This window comes from Sorex araneus, chromosome X (assembly GCF_027595985.1).
Source record: "Sorex araneus isolate mSorAra2 chromosome X, mSorAra2.pri, whole genome shotgun sequence".
NCBI classification, from domain to species: domain Eukaryota; kingdom Metazoa; phylum Chordata; class Mammalia; order Eulipotyphla; family Soricidae; genus Sorex; species Sorex araneus.
This window is the reverse complement of record NC_073313.1, coordinates 305,276,675-305,298,004: the sequence shown is the minus strand read 5'-3', so window position 1 is coordinate 305,298,004 and position 21,330 is coordinate 305,276,675. Positions and strand designations below refer to the sequence as shown.

The following is a 21,330-nucleotide window of genomic DNA, read 5'->3' as shown; positions in this document are numbered from 1 at the left end:
ACTTCGAATGACCTCTGAGCACCACCAGACCCAACTCTCAGACTCAACATCCTCAGACCCAACTCTCCCCTCAGCAATAAACACTTGATAAAATAAGTCCCTAAACTTCTATCAATGTTGCTCTCTCTGATTCTCCCTGTATTGAGAAAGGTTGTATTAACAACCTTTCTGAATGGAAGAAGTTCTAAGGTGGCCCTTAGAATCTGACACAGTCACCAAGAGAAAATTACATCACTTTATTTCTTTGATAACTTAATCCTATCTGAAAAGGAAATAAATTTAGTAAATGTTTGCCTTTAGACTATAATCATTTTTCTTGAGATTTAAAAAAAATGGTAAATAAGGGCTAAAGAATAATATGATTAGGCCGGAGCGATAGCACAGCGGGTAGGGCGTTTGCCTTGCATGCGGCCGACCCGGGTTCGATCCCCGGCATCCCATATGGTCCCCCAAGCACTGCCAGGAGTAATTCCTGAGTGCAGAGCCAGGAGTAACCCCTGTGCATCGCCAGGTGTGATCCAAAAAAAACCAAAAAAAAAAAAAAAAAAAGAATAATATGATTAGGGGCTGGAGCATAGTACAGCGAGCAGGGCGTTTGCCTTGCACACAGCTAATCAAGGTTCAATTCCCAGCATCCCATATGATCCCCCAAGCATTGCCAGGAGTAATTCCTGAGTGTAAAGCCAGGAGTAACCCCTGTGTATCGCCAGGTATGACCCAAAAAACAAACAAAACAACAAAAAAAATATGATTAGGTAAGTTTATAATTAGCTACCTGATTAGTCTGCAAATAAGTGAGTAGATCCTGAAATCAGCTTCTCATCTATGGCATTGATAGGGTATTTTATATCATTTCCTGTTTTTTATATAATTTATCAGGGAGTGAGAACTAAACTAGAGTACAAGTAAGCTGTGAACTGTCTATCACAAAAATACCTTTTCACTTATTTAAAAATTAGCATTTTTAAATTAAATTCTATTTTAAGTGTAAATTTTACTAAACATGCATCCACATTGAAAAAAACAATTTTTTTTTACAAAGACCATAATTATAATGTAGAATGTAAGCCATACAAAATACAAAATTTTAGCCAAGCAAGCTAAGATCACATTGGGAACTGAACAGTTATGAAACTTCATTCTAATGATCTGGGGAATGGCCTCTTCCTAGATAATACTCAGGCATTTATCAAGAGTAAGCTGGGGGGGCTGGAGTGATAGCACAGCAGGTAGGGCGTTTACCTTGCACGCAGCCGACCCGGGTTCGAATCCCAGCATTCCATATGGTCCCCTGAGCACCGCCAGGGGTGATTCCTGAGTGCATGAGCCAGGAGTGACCCCTGTGCATCGCCGGGTGTGACCCAAAAAGCAAAAAAAAAAAAAGCAAAAAAGTAAGCTGGATTGTGCAGCCAAATCTAAAACTCTGGAATGTATTTAGGGCAAATCTTGGGATCAGGAAAATCAATTATAGAACCTGTTTTTTCCCAGTGTAATTTTGAACTCAAGAAGTGATGGCTTTGATTTTAGCCTTGTCATATAGGCTCAGCAGAATTGTATACAGAATCTACAAGGTTAGCTGAATTGTCAATATCTTTGGAGTGACAGGTATAAAGATATCTATTCAATAAAGTACTATAATTTCTTCAGAATGATTTAAATGGATGCCAAGTTTCAATTACATTAATACCAACAGAACATAAACCTATACTATGAGGTTTTAAATTAAAATAATGGAAATTGGGCAGAGACAAACAATAACTATGTGATATTGATAATCTTGAAGTCACTATAGTTTTGCATAGTGATTTTCAAGAAAGTTAGGGCAGTTTTTTTGCTCTACTAAGTCATTGATGAATTTAGCACCCCAACTAAATATATAAACAAATTAAAGCACAATCTAATGGTAGAAGCTGAACCTTCCCAGAATATTTCTTTTTTTCTTTTCTTTTCTCCACTTTTCCTTAAGATGCCTTCAAAAGTCACTTCCAAAAGAGGCAAAACCAAACTGAAAGGAGGTACAGGAAGGCAAATGTTGGCTAGCTTTGGAAAACTGTCAAAAGTTGGAACTGGTGAAAAGACTGGACTTTCCTAATGTGCTTCAACAAATATTGGCAGCTGTGTGCCTGTGTTATGCCAGGAAGGAATTTTAAAAATGAGAACTTAAAACACTTCTACAAACAGCCTGTAGACCAATACAAGAAGCAATCGAAGGACAATCAAAATCCAGGGTCTTCTTTTTTTTTTTTTTTTTTAGTAAAATAGATTTTATTTGGAGGCTTTTAGGAAGGGGAAGGAGGAGAGAAAGTGTGTGTGTGTGTGTGTGTGTGTGTGTGTGTGTGTGTGAGAGAGAGAGAGAGAGAGAGAGAGAAAGAGAGAGAGAGAAAGGGAGAGAGAGAGAGAGGGGGAGAGAGAGAGAGAAACATGCTCAAGAGATAACTCAAGCTTCTCCAAAGGCATGCAGAGCCCCTACATCCTAGCTCAATCCAGGGTTTTACGAGCTGCAATAGCAATGATACAGGATTGATAAAGGCAGAGAACATATATTGGTTGGGTAGGGAAGGGCTTTCCAGGAAAAGCATCACAAAACAAGCAACATCAAAGCAGACATCTATGAAGGATCAATTTTCATTTCTTTTGAAAATGAAACCCTGGAGGCTCTTACAGGGTCAGGGGAATGAGACCTATCGTTACTGTTTTTGGCATATCGAATACGCCACAGGTAGTTGGTGATCAGGGCTTACTCCTACCTCTACACTCCTGTCTGACTCAAGGGGATATGGGATGCCAGAGATCAAACTCAGTTTGGCTAAGTGCAAGGCAACGGCCCTATCTACTATACTATTGCTCCTGCCCCAGGATCAATTTTTTTTTTTTTTTGGTTTTTGGGTCACACCTGGCGATGCACAGGGGTTACTCCTGGCTCTGCACTCAGGAATTACCCCTGGCCGTGCTCAGGGGACCATATGGGATGCTGGGATTTGAACCCGGGTCGGCCGCGTGCAAGGCAAACGCCCTACCCGCTGTGCTATCTCTCCAGCCCCTCAATTTTTTTATTTTTGAGTGAAAAGGAAAGGGGAAGTCTGTACCTAGCAGAAGTACCACCTAATCTAAAGGTCCAAAGCAAAAAAAAAAAACTATTGCTTGTTAGACAAACGAATTTTTTTTTTTTTTTTTTTTTGCTTTTGGGTCACACCCAGCAGTGCACAGTGGTTACTCCTGGCTCTGCACTCAGGAATTACTCCTGGCAGTACTGGGAGACCATATGGGATGCTGGGAATCGAACCTGGGTCAGCCGCATGCAAGGCAAACGCCCTACCCGCTGTGATATCGCTCCAGCCCCCAACAAACTGGAATTTTGTGTAATCCCACTTGTGTACGGTATCTATCACTGTCATGCCGTTGTTCATCCATTTACTCAAGCAGGCACCAGTAACGTCTCTATTACACTCAGCCCTGAGATTTTAGCAGCCTCTCCTTACTCATCTTTCCCAGCAATTGGAAGCTCAGGGTCAGGGGAATGAGACCTATCGTTACTGTTTTTGGCATATCGAATACACCATGGGGAACTTGCCAGGCTCTGCTGTGTAGGCGGGATACTCTCAGTAGCTTGCCGGGCTCTCTGAGAAGTATGTATATATCTGTTACTGTGTTTGGGATATGAATACACCATGGGGAGCTTGCCAGGCTCTCCCGAGTGGGCAATAGACTCTTGGCAGCTTGTCAGGTTCTCCAAGAGGGAGAACTAGGCTATTATATATTTTGTTACACGAACTAAAGCTGGGAATCAGAAGAGAGGTAGTCTGCTAAAAGTATATCAAGGAAATTGGCCTTATCCTGAAGGACAGTAAGACATGATTAGACTCTTGAGTTCCAATTTTCTTTTAAGAAGGTCAGATCACTTCCCATTCTCGGCCCAGTCATGCTAATCCACTTTGACTTTAATTAGATTTTAGAGTGTGACTGGATAAATGTTGGATACTTGACAGAGCTGGAGATTACAGATAATAGGGGGAACCTGAGAAAAAGAATCACTCGAAGAGTCTTGTGGGAAGTTTTTATTCTGACAGGCAGAGGTTGCTGCTATAGGGGAGTGTCCTGGAACCAAGAGCTTTTATTGGAACATTTGTACTGTTCCATTGAGGATACAAGATGAAGAAAGAAAAAGGGTCATTCCTGGAACTCCACCCCACTTCGTGTACAGTATATATTTTGTTACATGAAGTGAGAGGATTGTTTTTTGTTAATTTAGGAAAGAAAGGTCTCTCAGGTTCTAGTGTGAAGGCTGAATTGGGAGCTAAGAACAAGCAAAGCAAAACCAAAAGCAGAAATAGGAAAGAATCTTAAATTTTGACAAGAGACCTGGTTTGTCTAATCCAGGTTAAGGGCAGTGAAGTGGAGGAAGGAGTATTCAAAAGTGATATTCACGTCCTTGTTTCTGGCTTGGGTGAGCAAATAAGTGGTGAAAATATTCACTGACATGGAAAATTTAAAATCAGAATAAAATCTGAAACGTGGAAGACTTTAAAAAGTTATGTTCCGTTTAGGGCATGTTGGATTATTTTTATCTGTTGGACATTCTAAATGGAAATGAACAGTAGAGTAATAGTTTAAGTCAAGTTCACAAGAGAGATCTGAGATAAAAAGAAAAAATATTCAGGGATTCATCCACATATGTGAGAATAAATATATCACATATCACGAGAATAAATAGTGCCCAAACGTTGAGTTTTTACATGCTGGTCTTCTCCACTTAACAACACATGATACAATACATAAGTGAGAAGCAGAACTGTGGGCTGTGACAAAGGTAGGCCCGCCTGCAGGTGGGGCGCAGGCAAGATGCAGGGGCGGTTTTCGGCGGATCGGGAGTGGCCACCCCAGGAACCTTCCTGCATGACTGGGGAAGGATGGATGATGGGCGTCCCTCCAGTCTCTCCCTTTACGCGCAATAGTAATCGTCATTCCGGCCGTAGTCTCAGTCATCAGAGTTCCTTCAGCCTAGTCTCCTTGGGGACTTCTAAATTTGTTTCCCTCTTCAGCTCCTTGTCTTCTCTTCGTTGCTGTGCTCTCTTTTTATCTTCTTCCTGTGTGCTCTGCTTCTATATGTGCCGTGCTCTCAAGTCTTCTGTCTCCTGTCAGTGCAGTTGCTTCTCCCTCAGTCTCTCTCTCTGTCTCTCTCTGTGTCTCTGTGTGTCTCTCTATGTGTCTCTATGTGTCTCTCTGTCTCTCTCTGTCTTTGCCTGTCTTTGCCCCCTCTCTGCCTCTCTCTGTCTCTCTCTGTATCTCTGTCTCTGTTCTGTCTGTCTCTGTCTCTCTCTTTGCCTCCCTCTGTCTCTGTGTGTGTCTCTGTCTCTGTGTGTGTCTCTGTCTCTGTGTATCTCTGTCTCAGTATATGTCTCTCTGTGTGTCTCTCTCTGCATCTCTCTGTGTCTCTCCATGTCTCTGTCTTTCTGTCTCTCTCTGTCTCTGCCCTCTCTCTGTCTCTCTGTCTCTCTGTCTCTCCGTAACTTCACTATCTGACTGACTCTCTGACTCAACTTCGGCGACTGACTTTCTTCTGTGCCTTCTCACCTTCTGACTAACTTTTCCTTCCGTTCTAACCTTCTTCGCCCTCTGATGTTCTTCTGCTCTTCCTGACGACTGACTTCTGCTCTTGTCTTCTGACCTTCTTCTGATGACCGACCACCCCAGCCCCTTACAGCTTAGTTTATATAGAAATCATGTAGGGTGGTGATACAAAGGTGGGTTCAAATCAGCGAAGAGAGGTAAGGCTACTCCTCTAGGAGATCAACTCAAGGACAAAATCTCATCTAAGGAGATTACTCCAGATTACTAGGAGATTCGCTCAAGGACGGGATTCCATTCAGGGTGTGTTGCTTTCTTCTTTCCTCAGCTAGAAATCCACTTAAATAGTTACAGTAAATTTACTTCTAATATTTATAGGAATGTCATTGTGTATGAGCACACTAAGAGATACCAAGCTTAAAGTTTGGTTCTTCCTGTGAATATCTAACTATATATTCCAGACCACAGTCCTCAGATCAGGTTAGTCTTCCCAACCAGGGTCCTTATTCAGTTACCTCTTTTGGGTCATGACAATTTGTCCATGACCATGCTCTTAACTTATAGTTAAGTATTATGGCGCTTGGCCTGACCTCGCCAGGGTAGTTCACAGCTTGTCCTTGGTCCATAAGTCCCTCGTTGGGACTCTGCTCTTGGAGAGCTAGGAACTAAGGGCAACTGAGGCTTAAGTAAATATGGATGCCCAGGAGTAAATATTGTTTTGGAGTAAATTAACTCCCATGTTACATAGCATAGCATCAATTGTCTTTCTGTGTCTATACAAAAAGGACATTGCTAAATAAACCGTACAAATGACATAGAGAAAAGAGAAGAGCAATATAGGATTATTAGTTGTGTCTTAGTTGCTCTCTTGTAAGAGTGGCTCAATAAACCTTAAGCTCCCTACAGGAGCAGCAAAGTGTTATCCAACACCCAAGTGAAAAATGCAGGAAAACACCCTAACAATTGTTTAAAACTTACATTGCTTCAACATTCACAGGGAGAAAAAGAATTAGGAAAGGACATTGAGAAGAAATACCAGAAATCTAGAAGAATGTACGTCACAGAAACAGCATAAAGGCATATTTAATTTTATCTTTTATTTGGGGGCCACACCCAGTAATGCTCAGGGCTTACTCTGTCTCTAAGCTCAGGGATCATCACTCCTGATGGGGCTTGGTGGACCATATGAGGTGCCAGGAATTGAATGTGGCTCTGCATGCGCAAGCAGCTTGCCCACTGTATTCTCTCTCCAGCCTCTCAAGGTACGTTTTAGAAAGAAAAGATCATCTAAGTCAAGTAGAATCAGAGCTAAAATGCCTCAGATTTAATACATCTCATCATTTTGGTGGCTTCCCCCTTCCATATTTATATCAAGGCCCCTCTCCACACATTTGGACGAGCCTCATGCATGAAGGAACCGGCAGAGAAACACAGGTGTCTGGGACCCGGGGCTGAGATCTCCAAGCCTGCTCAGATTGGGACTGAGCCACTTTCACCCAGATCCCTATTTTTCAGTAGCTAGGCAGTCACACCCAGAAATTCCCCATGGTGCCGTGTAATCCCATCAATGGCCAACATCCATCCAGAGACTATAAAACCAAGCTCCTGGAAGCATGCGGCCTCTTATAGCCTAGTTCTCCCTCTCGGAGAACCTGGCAAGCTACTGAGAGTTTCCTGCCTGTATGGGAGAGCCTGGCAAGCTTCCCGTGGTGTATTCATATGCCAAAACCAGTAACAATGATGGGTCTCATTCTCCTGACTCTGAAAGAGCCTCCAACGAGGCATTGTTGGGAAAGATGAGTAAAGAGAGGCTTCTAAAATCTCAAAGCTGGGATGAATGGAGACGTTACTGAGGCTGCTTGAGAAAATCAACAATCAATGGGATGATATTGATGATTTTCCTTCAGACTCATCTCGAGTCAATGACTCTCAAGCAAGTTCAAAAGTGTTTTTGGAAATTAATGAGCCAGCTACAAAATTTGTATGAAAACATCAAGAACAATCAAAACAAACAAATGAGGAAAAGATGGGGAGAGAACTTGCTCTAGCAGTTAAAAGATTTACTTCAAAGCCACAGAAATGAAAACATTGTGATATTGGTGTAGAGACAATAGACTTCAGGACCAGAAGCTGATTGACAGTTGATCAATAACAGGCAAACCTTCAGAGCAGTGAGGAAGATAATTTTTTTGACAAATTATTGTTGAGAAAAATGGTATCTACACGGGAAAACAAATAAAATAGGATTTCTACCTCACGGCTTGCATGAAACAATTCCATTTGCAATATTTGTCTATGAAGCTTAACAGGACATCAGAGAAGAATGCGACAGTGGTTTTCAATCAGGCATGATAACTTTTCCTGGAGAGAGTTTTGGTTGTCACAACTGGCGGGAAAGGGCTGCTACTAGCATATAGTTGGCAGAGGTTAGGTGTGTTGCTAGCAAGCCTAATGTTAACCAGATAACTGACACTGTCGTCATAAAACCCAAAATGTCAATAATGCTGGAGTGGAGAAACCCTGTCCAATGTTATGTCTTAAATATGATGCAGGAGAACATGAAGCTATTTTTTTTTCTTTTTGGGTCACATCCAGCGATGCATAGGGGTCACTCCTGGCTCTACACTCAGGAATTACCCGTGGTGGTGCTCAGTGGACCATATGGGATGCTGGGATCGAACACAGGTTGGCCGAGTGCAAGGTAAACACCCTAACCACTGTGCTATCGCTGAAGCCCCAAAGCTAATTTTTTTTTAATGGCTAAGAATGATCATCAGAATGAGAAAAGTCAGGGCTGGAGCAATAAGCACAGTGGGTAGGGCATTTGCCTTGCACTGCGGCTGACCTAGGTTTGATTCCCAGTATTCCATATGGTTTCCAGAGCACCGCCAGGAGTAATTCCTGAGTGCAGAGCCAGGAGTGACCCCTGAGCTATCGCCCGGGTGTGACCAAAAAACAAACAAACAAACAAACAAACAAAACCAGAATGAGGAAAGTATCAAAAGATGCCAAGTGGAGAATGGAAATATAAGGCAAACATGGGGAATACGTACAATACGGTCAGCAAATGTTGCAAGAATGAGGGAAAGTACAAGCATCGCAAAAGAAAAATATTCACAATACCTTGACCGAACTTCACAAAAGAGAAAATACAAAAATCAGGAGGTTTTTGGAAAGGTATTAGTGTCATTGATTTTAATTATTATAGAATAATGGGAGGTTACAGTTATTAGAAATACAGAATTTAGGGTATGATTCTGAGTGTTGTAAATAATATGAAGCACTTAGACACTTATGGGGGAGGATTTATAAGTTTGAAGGAAACTTTTTTTTAACAGGTATAGTGGTATAGTGATTTTAAATATTTTTAATAATATTTTCCATGTTCATATTCCAACATCACACCAAACTGGTAGGAATTTATAAAACAGATTTAAGATTACTGCATCTAATAAAGCTTAGACAGGCAAAGATGTGTAACATGAAAATTCCACTTATAGAAAGCAGGGAATAATAATGCAGGTTTCTGTACGCCAAAAGATGTATACAAGAAAATTTGGGGTTAGAGAGATACTACAGTGGGTAAGGCACCTGTCTTGCATGTGGCCAGCCCAGGTTCAGTCCTCAGCACCATATATGGTTCCCCAAGCCCACCAGAAGTGATCTCTGAATGCAAAGACAGGCATAAGCCCTGAGCACCACTGAGTGTGGCCCAAAACCCTGAAAAAATAAAGAAAATCATGACTGTTTAAAATGGCACTGGGAGGACTGGAGCGATAGCACAGCAGGTAGGGCATTTGCCTTGCACACGGCCAACCCGGGTTCAATTCCTAGCATCCCATATGGTCCCCCGAGCACCGTCAGGTGTAATTTCAGTGCATGAGCCTGGAGTAACCCCTGTGAATCGCCGGATGTGATGCAAAAAGCAAAAAAGAAAAAGAAAAAAGGCGCTGGGCAGGACTCAGCTGCATCCCAGCTTTAGGTGTATAATTTCTCTTCTTTATGAGACTCTCTTCTCTCATATTTCCAAAATAAAATTATTTTTACAAATAAAAATAGTGTTGGACTAGAATGGTTAATAACTGCCCATGATAGATGATCTGTGATTATGTGTGTGTATATCTACTGTTTCATAGAATGGAACAGCATGCATCTATGAAAATGAAGCATACTATGGTGAAAATCCAAGTTATGGAAAGTCTTAACCATAGGAGATAGGCAAGAACTAAGAGATTCGGGGTCTGGAGAGAGAGAGAGAGAAGAGTGGGATAGGGTTCTTGCTTTGCATGCAGCCAATCCAGGTTCAATCTCTGGTATTCCATGTGGTCGGTCCCCTGAGCACCAACAGGAGTAATTCCTGACCACAGAATCAGGAGTAAACCCTGAGCATCCTCAGGTGTGCCTCAAAGGGATTCAAATGGAAGGGGGGTGGAGAGGTCGGATGGCAAAACTATTTGCAGAGAACATAATAAATATTTGCAGAGAGAACTATTTGCAGAAAAACATTTGCAGATAAGTATTTCAGAAAACTATTTACAGATAACATAGAAAATCCTAAAGACTCCATGGTGTGGGGTGGAAAGGGTGGGGAATCTTTTAGAAACAATAAACCATGAGCCAAAGAGGTAGTACAGTGGGTAGGACACTTGTCTTGCATGGGGCTGACCTGGGTTCAGTCACCAACACCTCCGACCCCCTCCAGGTGTGATCCCTGAGTACAGAGCCAGGAATAAGCCCTGAAAACAGTCCAGTGTGGTCCCAAAGCAAAATAAAAATTAGAAACAACAGGGGCTGGAGCGATAGCACAACGGATAGAGCGTTTGTCTTGCATTTGGCCAACCTGATTCAATTCTCAGCATCCCATATGGTCCCCTGAATACTGCCAGGAGTGATTCCTGAGTGCATGAGGCAAGAGTAAACCCTGTGCATCACGGGGTGTGACGCAAAAACCAAAAGAAAAAAAAAAAATAAGCTAATACAGTAAGGTAGCAGGCTACAAAATCAACACACATAAATCCCTTTGTTGCTATACATAAACAATGAGCTATAAGAGAAAAAAAACAACCCTGTTTCCAGTTGTTTCCAAACAAACACATCAAAATACCTAGGGATCAACATTTTGTTATTAGTTTGTGGCTTACACACATGGTGGTGTCTGAGGGTTGCTTTTGGTTCTGTGCTCAAGGGTTGCCCCAGCAGTGCTCAAGGGACCATGCAGTGCCAAGGATTGGATTCAGGCCTCCCGAATGCAAAGCATGCACTCAGTCCTTGTAGCTTTATCTTCAGCTGAAGGAAGTGAGATTTGTACGTGAAAACTATGTCACTATTAAAAGTAGTACTAGAGGACCCAAAGAAATAGAAAAATAGTCCATGTTTATGGATTGGAAGAATTAGCACTATAGCACTCTCATCCATTGTTCATCGATTTGCTCGAGTGGGCACCAGTAATATCTCCATTGTGAGACTTGTTGTTACTTTTTTTGGCATATTGAATACTCCACGGGTAGCTCGCCAGGCTCTGCCGTGCGGGAGAGATACTCTTAATAGCTTGCCAGGCTCTCCGAGAAAGACGGAGGAATCAAACCCTGGTCAGCCACGCGCAAGGCAAACGCTCTACCCCCTGTGCTATCACTCCAGTCCTGGAAGAATTCACATTGTTAAAGTGAGTATGCTACCCAAAACTTTATACAGACTAGTGCAATTCCTGTCAAAATTCCAATGACATTCTTCAACAATATAGAACAAACGCTGTTAACAAAAAGTTCAATCATCATCATCATCATCATCATCCCATTGATTGTCAAATTTCTCGAGCAGTCTCAGTAACGTCTCCATTCGTCCTGCCCTGAGATTTTAGAAGCCTCTCTCTATTCGTCCTTCCCAACAATGCCGCATTGGAGGCACCTTCAGGGTCAGGGGAATGAGACCCGGAATTGTTACTGGTTTTGGCATATTAATACACCATGGGGACCTTGTGAGGCTTTCCCCTGTGGACAGGAAACTCCCGGTAGTTTACCAGGTTCTCCCAGAGGGAGAAGTAGGTGAAGCTGCCTCGCGCTTCGGGGAGCTTGCTTTTAAAAGTCTCTGGATGCTGGCCATGGATGGGATTACACGGCGCCGGGGACAGTCCCTGGGTGTGACCGCCTAGCTACTGGGAAATGGACAAAAAGTTCAAACAAACAAAAAATAACAGGCAAAGCTAGACTGCCCCATTCTGAGATACATACAAAAATGATAAACCATTATAGAAAAGTAAGGATAAAATAACCACAAAAGACAGGCTAGTGAGGCAAACTCCACTTATTCTGGAAGGAGCCAGGCTTCTGGGTGTGGATGGAGTTCTAGTCACTGACCTGAACGTGGTTCAGTAGACTTTTCTTTTGTGATGCATTCTTGTGCAGTGGAGTTTTGTGTGGTGCACAGTTCTGTATATGCACTTGTTTTAATTGTAAAATGCTTCATTTCACACTTAAGAAAGCTATATTGGGGCTGGAGGGACCGTATGACAGGTGGGCTGCTTGCCTTGCATATGGCCAGCCCGGGTTCAGTCCCCAGCATTCCATATGATCCCCCAGCACCGCCAGGAGTAAATCCTGGGCAGAGCCAGGAGTAAGCCAGGAGCATTGCTGGGTGTGGTCCAAAAACAAACAAAAGAGGTGTATTACTATTATTATTATTATTATTGGCTTTTTGGGGTCACACCTGGCAATGCACAGGGGCCACTCCTGGCTCTGCACTCAAGAATTACCCCTGAGGGTAATTCAGGGGACCATATGGGATGCTGGGAATCGAACCCGGGTCGGCTGCGTGCAAGGCAAACGCCCTACCTGCTGTGCTAGCTCTCCAGCCCCCGAGGTGTATTATTTTTGCAGTTGTTTCCAAAAATTTTCAAGACATGATTATGTTAAAAGGTTTTAGAATGGGGCTGGAGCGATAGCAAAGCGGGTAGGGCATTTGCCTTGCACGCAGTTGACCCGGGTTCGATTCCTAGCATCCCATATGGTTTCCTGAGCACCGCCAGGGGTAGTTCCTGAGTGCAGAGCCAGGAGTAACCCTTGTGCATTGCCGGGATTGCTGGTGTGACCCAAAAAGCCAAAAAAAAAAAAAAAAAAAGGTTATAGACTGACTTCCTTCCAAGGTGATTAGCTTAATTGTTCCTTAATCACCTTCTTAATCACTTCACAGGATTGGATTTGTTCCCCCTGGGGGCCTGGTGCTATAGGAAGATTGAGTCTGAGAGCCTGAGAGAAAGGAAGGGGCGTGGCTTCCAGAGGCTAGACAGCCGGGCGAGCCAGAGAAGCCTGAGACCAGACTAAGGGAAGCTGGGTTTCTTCTGGAGCCCTGAGGAAAACCTCTTCACCTGCAAGAAGGGGGTGTTATTTCCCTTTGAGATTCTAGGCAAGTGAACCTCTGCTCTTTGTGACGCACAGGATTTCTACTTACAGGACTCCCAAAAACTTTCAGGCTCGGAATGAGGGGTCCTCCTTTCGGGGGCAGTTACTCAGTAAACTAGTGTGTGGTGGTGATTCCAGGTAAGAGGTGAGCCAAACATGTTTCTCTTTTTGCTGTCATGTGTGGTGGCATTTGGGGTGCAGGCCTGGAAGGAAGGTGGCTGAGGTGGGAAGAGGCCAATAGGAAGCAGTGTGGGGGCAGATAAAACTACAAGAATCGCAGCTTCCATTGCTGGAGTGATAGTATAGCGGGTAGAGCGTTTGTCTTGCACGCGGCTGACCCGGGTTCTATTCCCAGCATCCTATATGGTCCCCTAAGCACCGCCAGGGGTGATTCCTGAGTGCAAAGCCAGGAGTAACCCCTGTGCATTGCTGGGTGTGACCCAAAAAAGAATGGAAGCTTTCTTGGCATGTGGAGATTAGTGACTTGAGAGGACTGGGTCTTTCATCATTCAACAAGATTATTTTTGGTTTGTTTTGAAGGGGCTGTCCTAGCCCGCGGTGCTCACAGGGTTTACTCCTGACTTTGCTCAGGGACTGTTCTTGATGATGCTCAGGGTACCACATGTGATGCCAGGGATCCAACTAGGTTGGCTGTGTGCAAGGCAAGCACCTTATGCTGGGCTGTCTCTCTGGCCCTCAGCAAGCATTTAACATCTACTTGATATCAAGCACAGTTTTACTGGATGAAGAGGCAGCCATGAATAAGAAATCTTGGTGCAAAGCTTGTTTCGAAGAGTGGTTAGATAGAAAATAGGCCACGTTAAAATATCAAACTTTTGGGGGCAGAGCAATAGTACAGCGGGTAGGGCATTTGCCTAGCATGTGACCAACCTGGGTTCAATCCCTGGCATCCCTTATGGTCCCCCAAGCACTGCTGGGAGTAATTCCTGAGTACAGAGCAACCCCTGAGCATCACTGGGTGTGACCCGAAAAGCAAAAAAAAATCAAACTGGTGGGGCTGGAGCAATAGTACAGTGGGTAGGGCATTTGCTTTGCACGTGGACAACCTGGGTTCAGTCCCCAGCATCCCATATGGTCTCCCAAGCACTGCAAGGGGTAATTCCTGAGTGCAGAGTCAGGAGTAACTCTGCATTGCCAGGTGTGACCCAAAAAGCAAAAAAACCATTTTTTTTTAATTAAAAATTTAAAAACGAGCTGGAGAAATAGCACAGCGGGTAGGGCATTTGCCTTGCACGCTGCCGACCCCGGGTTCGATTCCCAGCATCCCATATGGGCCCCTGAGCACTGCCAGGGGGTAATTCCTGATTGCAGAGCCAGGAGTAACCCCTGTGCACCGCCCGGTGTGATACAAAAAAACATCAAACTGTATGTTAGGTCCTTGTTACTCAAAGTGCTCCAACAGGAGTTCATAGGTTCCTCATGGGAGTTCATAAAAGTGCAACCTCTCAGGCCCGCTGAGTCAGAATCAGCATTTTAGTAGTATTGCAAAAGCACTGTGCTGATTGTGTTTTGGAAGTGGGGTGGAGGAGCAGAGAGGGACTGAGGATTCCTGGGAGGTGAGAAGCCGGCCATCAAAACTGAAAGGGCATTCCAGCCAAGACTCTGGAAGGAGGAATCCTGGGTGGGGATGAAAAGGTGAAGCTCTGCGGGGCTTGGGATAGAGAAATACAAAGACCCCCGAGGCCGAGGCCGGGGTTTGTCTGTGTTCCCCTCCAGGGGAGCAGCAAAGGGAAGCTTGTCAGAAACTTGATCCCAAGACTGTGGAATCACTAATCTAGATTTCGTCAGTTTTGGGGATTTGGGCTTCCTTCTGAAAGAGGGAGAAGGTCGTAGGATTCCACCCCCTCAGGCTCCTAAATTCCCTGGACTTTCAAATCAAAGTGATGCCAGCTAGGGTTATATTATATGAAAAGCATTATTCTGGCAGCTGGCTTGGAAATGAACTCCCTGTTTCAGCAGGGATGGGGTCGTGCCCGGGAAGGAGCAGTTTGCGGGGAGAGTAGTCCGGTTCTGAAAGCAGGCAGGATAACGCAAGGGAGCGAGCAGAGGTGTGTGCTGCAGTCTGGGTAAGGCAGTGCAAGAAGGGTGGGCCTGCATGCAGATGGAGGGTGCGCAGGAAGAAGGGCCAGAGGACGGGAACCTCCTGGGTCGGGGAGAAGACCCCTCAGTGGAAGGAACTAGAATTTGATTTTAACTGGATGTTCTTAGCCAGTGTCGCTTTCCGCCCTAGAGCACGGCGTGCTTCTCTTTACAGTGCATCCCAGCTAAGGCACCAAGACCCAGAAGGGCCTGAGTGAGAGCTGAGGAAGCAGACAGAGAAGTTTCCATTGAGCTGATGGCAAGAAGAAAGGGTGACCTGGCAGGGATTGGGGTAGGATCTAGGGCCTACCTGAGCACAGGTCACGTGGAGTGCTGGACGGAAAGGACCTGTGTCTTTGTGGGTAGACTGAGGAATAGCCAGAGGCAACACATGGATGACTCCTCCTCCTCCTCCTCCTTCCTCTCTCCTTTTTCTTTCCTCTTTCCTCTCCCCCTCCCCCTCTTTCTCTTTTTTTGTTTGTGAGCCACACCCAGAATGCTCTGGATTTAGTCCAGGCTCTGCACATAGAAATGACTCCTGGAGGGCTCGGGAGACCCTATAGGATGTCAGGGATGGAACTCAGGCAGATGCCCAGGCTGCTGTGCTATCACTCCTCCCCCCGCCGTCCCCCCCCCAGGCTCCCCTCCCCCCTAACCTCTCCCACCCTCCCACCCCCGTCTCATGGACTTTAAAAGGATTCTTCTGGCTGCTTTCTGGAGCTGGGTATAGGGGCCGGTCAGAGTAAATCGATGAACAACAGGATGACAGTGATACAGTGACAGGGCACAGAGCCAGAAGCAAGCCCTGAGTACCACTGGTTGTGGCCCCCAACACAAAACAAATAAAGAGATTTAAAGGGAGGGATGGGGGAAAGCAGTACCTGCGTCTGCCTGTTCAAAGGCCCAGATACAGGGAGAAACCGTATTCCTCTGAGATCCACCAAGTCCGACCTAATTTATTTCTGGAATTTACCCACTGCCCCGTCCTCACAGCTGTCTCTCCTGCAGAGGCCAGGACTTTTGTCAGCTCGAGAAAAGGTTGAGAAATCAGCCTTTCCCACTCTAACTGGCTGGAAATTTTCAGCCTCACTTTAGATTCTATTTAAAAGAGGAGATTTCCCTCCTTACTGTTTTAGGGGTGTATTGACCCCTAAAATTCCAAAGAATGAGAGCCCTAGAGCCTTCGGCTGGACTGACACAGTGTCTGTGTTTGCAAGCACTCAGCTACTTCACTTTGTTTGGATTTGGATTTTGTTTGTTTTGATCCCCACCCTGCAGTGCTCGGGGCTCCAGGCTACTGTGTCCTGTGCTGGGAGTCAAGCACATCTGTGTTTGGGAGATCTAACCCCGTATCCTGTATAAAATCATGTATTTTGCCCACTGAGCTATCTCAGACCTTTACTTTGTTTTGCAGTGCTAAAACTTCAGAGCAACCAACATTTACAGAGGTTTGTTTTTGTTTTAGCTTTGTGGGGGTCAGGACAGGACAGGACCCTGAGGATAGGCCTATGCTCCAGCCTTTGAGGCATCTCCCCAACCCCAGGTCTTTTTTTTTTTTTTTTTTTAGTGAATCATCATGGGGTACAGTTACAAACTTACAAACTTTCATGTTTGCATTACAGTCATACAATGATTGTTTACTATCCCTCCACCAGTGTCCTGGGCCATACTTCTCTGGCACACCAAGCAGCCCTCTTTCAAACGAGGTCGATTCTTGGGGCTCAAGAGATAGTACAGGGTGTAGGGTGCTTGCCTTGTGCATGATCGATCAACCCTGGTTTAGTCCTTAATCACCATCAGGAACGATATCTAAGTGCAGTCAGATGTGCAACTTCCTCCCCTGCAAGTGATTTCTTCTGCACTAAAATAGAAGATGGTTCTTAAATCCTCCGTCATTTGGGAAGACAAGCTTGAATTTCAAGTCAGGCTGTACAATCTTATCTCACACTTCTTGGGTCTGAATTCAGCTGACAAAAATCAGTAGAGCAGTAATTACAGCCAATAGCTTGTTGCAGGTGCTTAGGTGAAGTGGGGAGCAAAGGAGATAGCCTCTAAAAAATAATGCTTCCACCTCTCTGCCACCCACTTTGGTCAGCTGGGGAAATGCCTGGCATAGGTCAGGTCAGCACTGAGACACCTAACACAGCACTGATGCTCGTGTCCTGCCAGCCCCACAGGGCAGCTGTCCAGCTGCGTCTGCCCATTTGTTCTGACCTGAGCTCTTGTGGAGCAAAGGACACGGGATGCTTTGAGAATTGAGAAGAGAGACAAACAGACAGAAAGAGCACACCAAAGCAGAAGCAGAAGCAGAAAAAGCAGAGAATAGCTTTTGGGAGAAAAGGTTATATGCATATGCAGTTTTCTCTGAATTGTCTGGACCTGGAGTTCTCTATTTACATAAAAGTTAATGCATTCTTACTAGTCCTTTCATATTTTTATCATGGCCTTTAGCATATCCTGCAGCTTCTTTTCTAAGGGGTCCATAGGTCTCTGGCTGGGGCCTCAGCTTCTCCATCTCCAGTGACCTCAGGATTTGCATCTCTAAGGAATGTGTTCCTCTTGCTTTTGGGCTGCTAAGTGCCAGGAAATTTTTTTTATTTTTGGTGGGGGGAGGGTCACATCCAGCGATGCTCGGGTTACTCCTGGCTTTGCACTTAGGAAGTACTCCTGGTGGTGCTCAGAGGACCAGATGGAATTCTGGGAATCCCTGGGTCGGCCACGTGCAAGGTAAACGCCCTACCCACTGTGCTATCACTCCAGCCCCAGGATCAGGCAATTTCTTCTTAAGCTTTATTTCCCAAAAGCTCCTAACCAGGCCATTTTCTGCCTCAAACAGTTATCTCTAGAGGGTAGAGTCAGGTGGAGTTTACGTGTATTTTTAATACAAGCGCCATCTATTTTGAATAAGTGATAATATCAATAAAAGAATGCAGTGGAAACAGGTTCTCGGAGTGGACTTTAGTAGCACATTGACTCCCTGGCCCTTATCCTAGAGTGCCATTGAGAATAAAGCTGACAGTCATTATCCGTGGCTTTGTATCCACTAGTGGTCCCAAACTTTCTTTTGTTTTCAACTCGTAGACCTCCTGGTGTCTGCAAGGTTGGTACAGCCAACATGCTTAAACACGTGGGCTCCAGAACTCCACTGCCTAGGGTCAGATTGTGACTCTTACTTTCAGACTGTGTGAACTTAAGTAAGTTGTTTAAACTGTCTGTCTCAATTTTCTCATTTGTAAAGGTTGTAAAGAGAATCACAATAGGTAGGTTCTATAATAAATAATAGATAATGGCAACTGTTCTGTTCTTTCCAGCTACAAGAATCTTCATACGTGTGTGTGTGTGTGCGCGCACACGCGCACACATACACACACACACACACACACACAAATACACAGCTACTTTGTGTGAGAGAGAATGTATAATTATTTCTATTTAGTCCACAAGAAAATGGTTTGGATTTTGTAGAATTTATGAATCCTGTTTGAGTAAACTGCTGGTGTTCCTTTTGTTTTCCTAAAATTACATGATTTTTTATTACAAAATTATTACAAATTATGATTGTGTGAGAAATCCCCAAACCTAGTTCGCATCAATGACATTTACTTGGCATTTAGAGTGTATGAACATAAAAATGACTTCCATCAGAAGTTTGCGAGGCTGCTCTTTCAGGGACAAAGAATACACAAAAGCAAAATACCACATTTACCAATTTCTCTGTCTTTCCTAGCAGAGACTCATCCACAGTCAACACAATGGAAATCTCTCAGACTTATGACTCCTTTCAACATGAACTTGAGGCTTACATTAGAACTCAGAAAGCCAGAGGATTGCAGCCAGATGTTTGCTTCAGAAAAGGAACTGAAGACTCCGCATACAGAGAGTGGGGCCACACCAGGCCTGCGCCTTTAACGCGGAACCAAAGAGTCTCCTTGAAGAGATCCTCCGAAATTCCTGGTTCCTGTGAAGGGCTCACAACAGTGGAGAACCAGTTACCAGCAGCGTTCAGAATTCATGGCTGCAGACAGACAGCAGAAACTCTGCGCTACTGTTGGGGAAACCGCCATCCTTTCTGCCAGGGCCCATGGCCGCCGAGCCCACCTGTTCACACCAAGACAGTGGGTCCCCATGCCACACCCCGCAGAGCAAATACCAGCCGCTCCTTGGGGGACCGCAACAGCATCCACGGGGCAGGAGACCAAAGCCAAAGTCAAGGAACAAGGTCTAGTGAGGAGAGAGGAAGAAGAGGCCTTGGTGAGGACGAGCAGGGAGGACGGAAGAGGAGGCACCATACAGAGAGAGGACCTCACAAAGAGAAGAGGACGGCTGAGGGAGAGCCACGTAGTACAGGCAAGCCCAGCTGTGGAAAGGGGAGCAGCCCAGTTGGGGTCCCCCGAAAGAAGAGAAGAAAGTCAGACAGAGAGAAGAGGCGGCCTGGCCCGGGAAGCTTGCAGGAGAGGGACTTGTGGGATGAGGCAATCCTCGGTGGCTGCTGCTGATGCTGGCGGTGTGGGAGCTAAGGAATTCGAGTCCTCCGGAAAGGCTGGGCTCAAAGACCTCAAATAAATTCAGTGGCTGCTACTTCACAAAAACGCAATGAGATTCCCACCTCAGATCATGCTTTTGTTGGTTTTCTTGGGCCACACCTCCTGGTGCTCAGGAGCTACGCTGGCTCAGGAGTCACTCCTAGGCTGGACATTGAACCCAGGCCTCTGGCATGCAACATATGCCTTGCATGCACTTAGCATGCACTTAGCATCTTAAACTATCTCTGCAGCCCTAAAGATAGAAATTTTAAAACCAAAGTGTAAAAGGTGTTTAAAGTCCACTGGAAAGTATTTTTAATCTTGGAGTATGAACTGCTTTTCTTTACAAGGCACATTAGTCTGGGCCATGAGGGGAAATAAAATCACTGTATCACTGTCATCTTGTTGTTCATTGATTTGCTCGAGTGGGCGCCAGTAATAAAAAAGATGTGATAATAGATGTTATCGCAAAATCATGTAAAAATCTGTGCCTAACAAATTTTGTTGTAATTTTTTCTTTCTTTTTTTTTTTTTGCTTTTTGGGTCACACCCGGCGATGCACAGGGGTTATTCCTGGCTCATGAACTCAGAAATTACTCCTGGTGGTGCTGGGGGACCATATGGGATGCTGGGAACAGAACCCGGGTCGGCCGCATGCAAGGCAAACGCCCTACCCGCTGTGCTATTGCTCCAGTCCCCTGTAATTATTTTTGTAAAACATAAATTTAAAAATAAGCATTGGGAATGTGCATGGTACAACTCCAGCAATATATATAATAATGTACCAATAACAGGGTTCTGGGGACATAATTTTGCAAGGTAAACCTTTCTATTTTGAATTCTGTATACATTAGCTTTTAATAAGTACATATTTGAAAAAGCAAGCAACACTTTGGCAAAATATTTTCAACACTATAGATTAGCATTCACTTGGCTAGTTATCAGATGATCACCTCTTATCTCCAAGGAGCCTTGCTCCGCCTTGTGTAACTACCTTTAACCATCCTTTTAGGCTTTGCACCTTTGTACCGGGAGCTTGATGTTTGTCTCTGCCAGTAGAGGGCAATAGAGATACAGTAAACTGGGAATCAGCAAAGTTGTTCCCATTCTTTCTCTAGGTAGACCATCTTCTGGAGGCCTCCATTCACTTTCTCGATATGAAGAGATGAGGAAGAGCAAAAGATCGGGCAACAGATGGGCTTGTTACTGCAGAATGGTATTAAGAGCCCAGACTCACTTTGGAGTAAATAGGTTGTGTGAAAACGTAAAAATTTTGTAATCTTATAAGCCTATTATCTCAGTAAAAATTTTAAAAGTGTGTGTGTGTGTGTATGTGTGTGTGTGTGTTTGTGTGTGTCTGTGTGAGAGAGAGAGAGAGAGAGAGAGCACTAGCTGCAGTCTGTGTCCTCTGACATACATCTTTGTCGCTGGTAACTGCTGTCCAGAGGCCGCCATGGTCTCCTGGTGGTCTGAATCTCAGCCATGCCCTCGGCCTATCCCCAGTTTCTCAATTCCTTCCTTTCTTATCCTCCAGCAAGGAGTCAGCTAGAAACTGTTGCCTACTGTCCAGACCCAACCCTCTGCCTATTTTCATACTTCCCTCCATCTAAAAATGGTTTTGCTTTAAAGGGAAGTGTTATCCCAACAAAATGGATCCTGTTTCTCTCATTTTTTAAAAAAATTTTTATTAGTGAATCACTGAGAAGTACAGTAACAGACTTACAAACTTTTGTGCTTGCGTTTCAGTT

The 21,330-nt window shown here is 44.6% G+C and overlaps 1 protein-coding gene across 1 annotated transcript; it reads left to right on the top strand.

Moving 5' to 3' along the window:
* Positions 1 to 11,177: 11,177 nt before the first annotated feature.
* On the top strand, positions 11,178 to 19,874 carry LOC101550692 (zinc finger matrin-type protein 1-like). The gene is made up of 2 exons (XM_055123064.1): positions 11,178 to 11,227; positions 18,787 to 19,874. Exon 2 carries the CDS (start codon positions 18,812 to 18,814, stop codon positions 19,553 to 19,555), a length of 744 nt encoding a protein of 247 aa, XP_054979039.1. The 5' UTR covers positions 11,178 to 11,227; positions 18,787 to 18,811; the 3' UTR covers positions 19,556 to 19,874.
* Positions 19,875 to 21,330: the final 1,456 nt, after the last annotated feature.

Coding starts and splice junctions, on each gene's coding strand:
- LOC101550692 (XM_055123064.1), top strand. CDS start 18,812: ATGGAAATCTCTCAGACTTATGACTCCTTTCAACATGAACTTGAGGCT.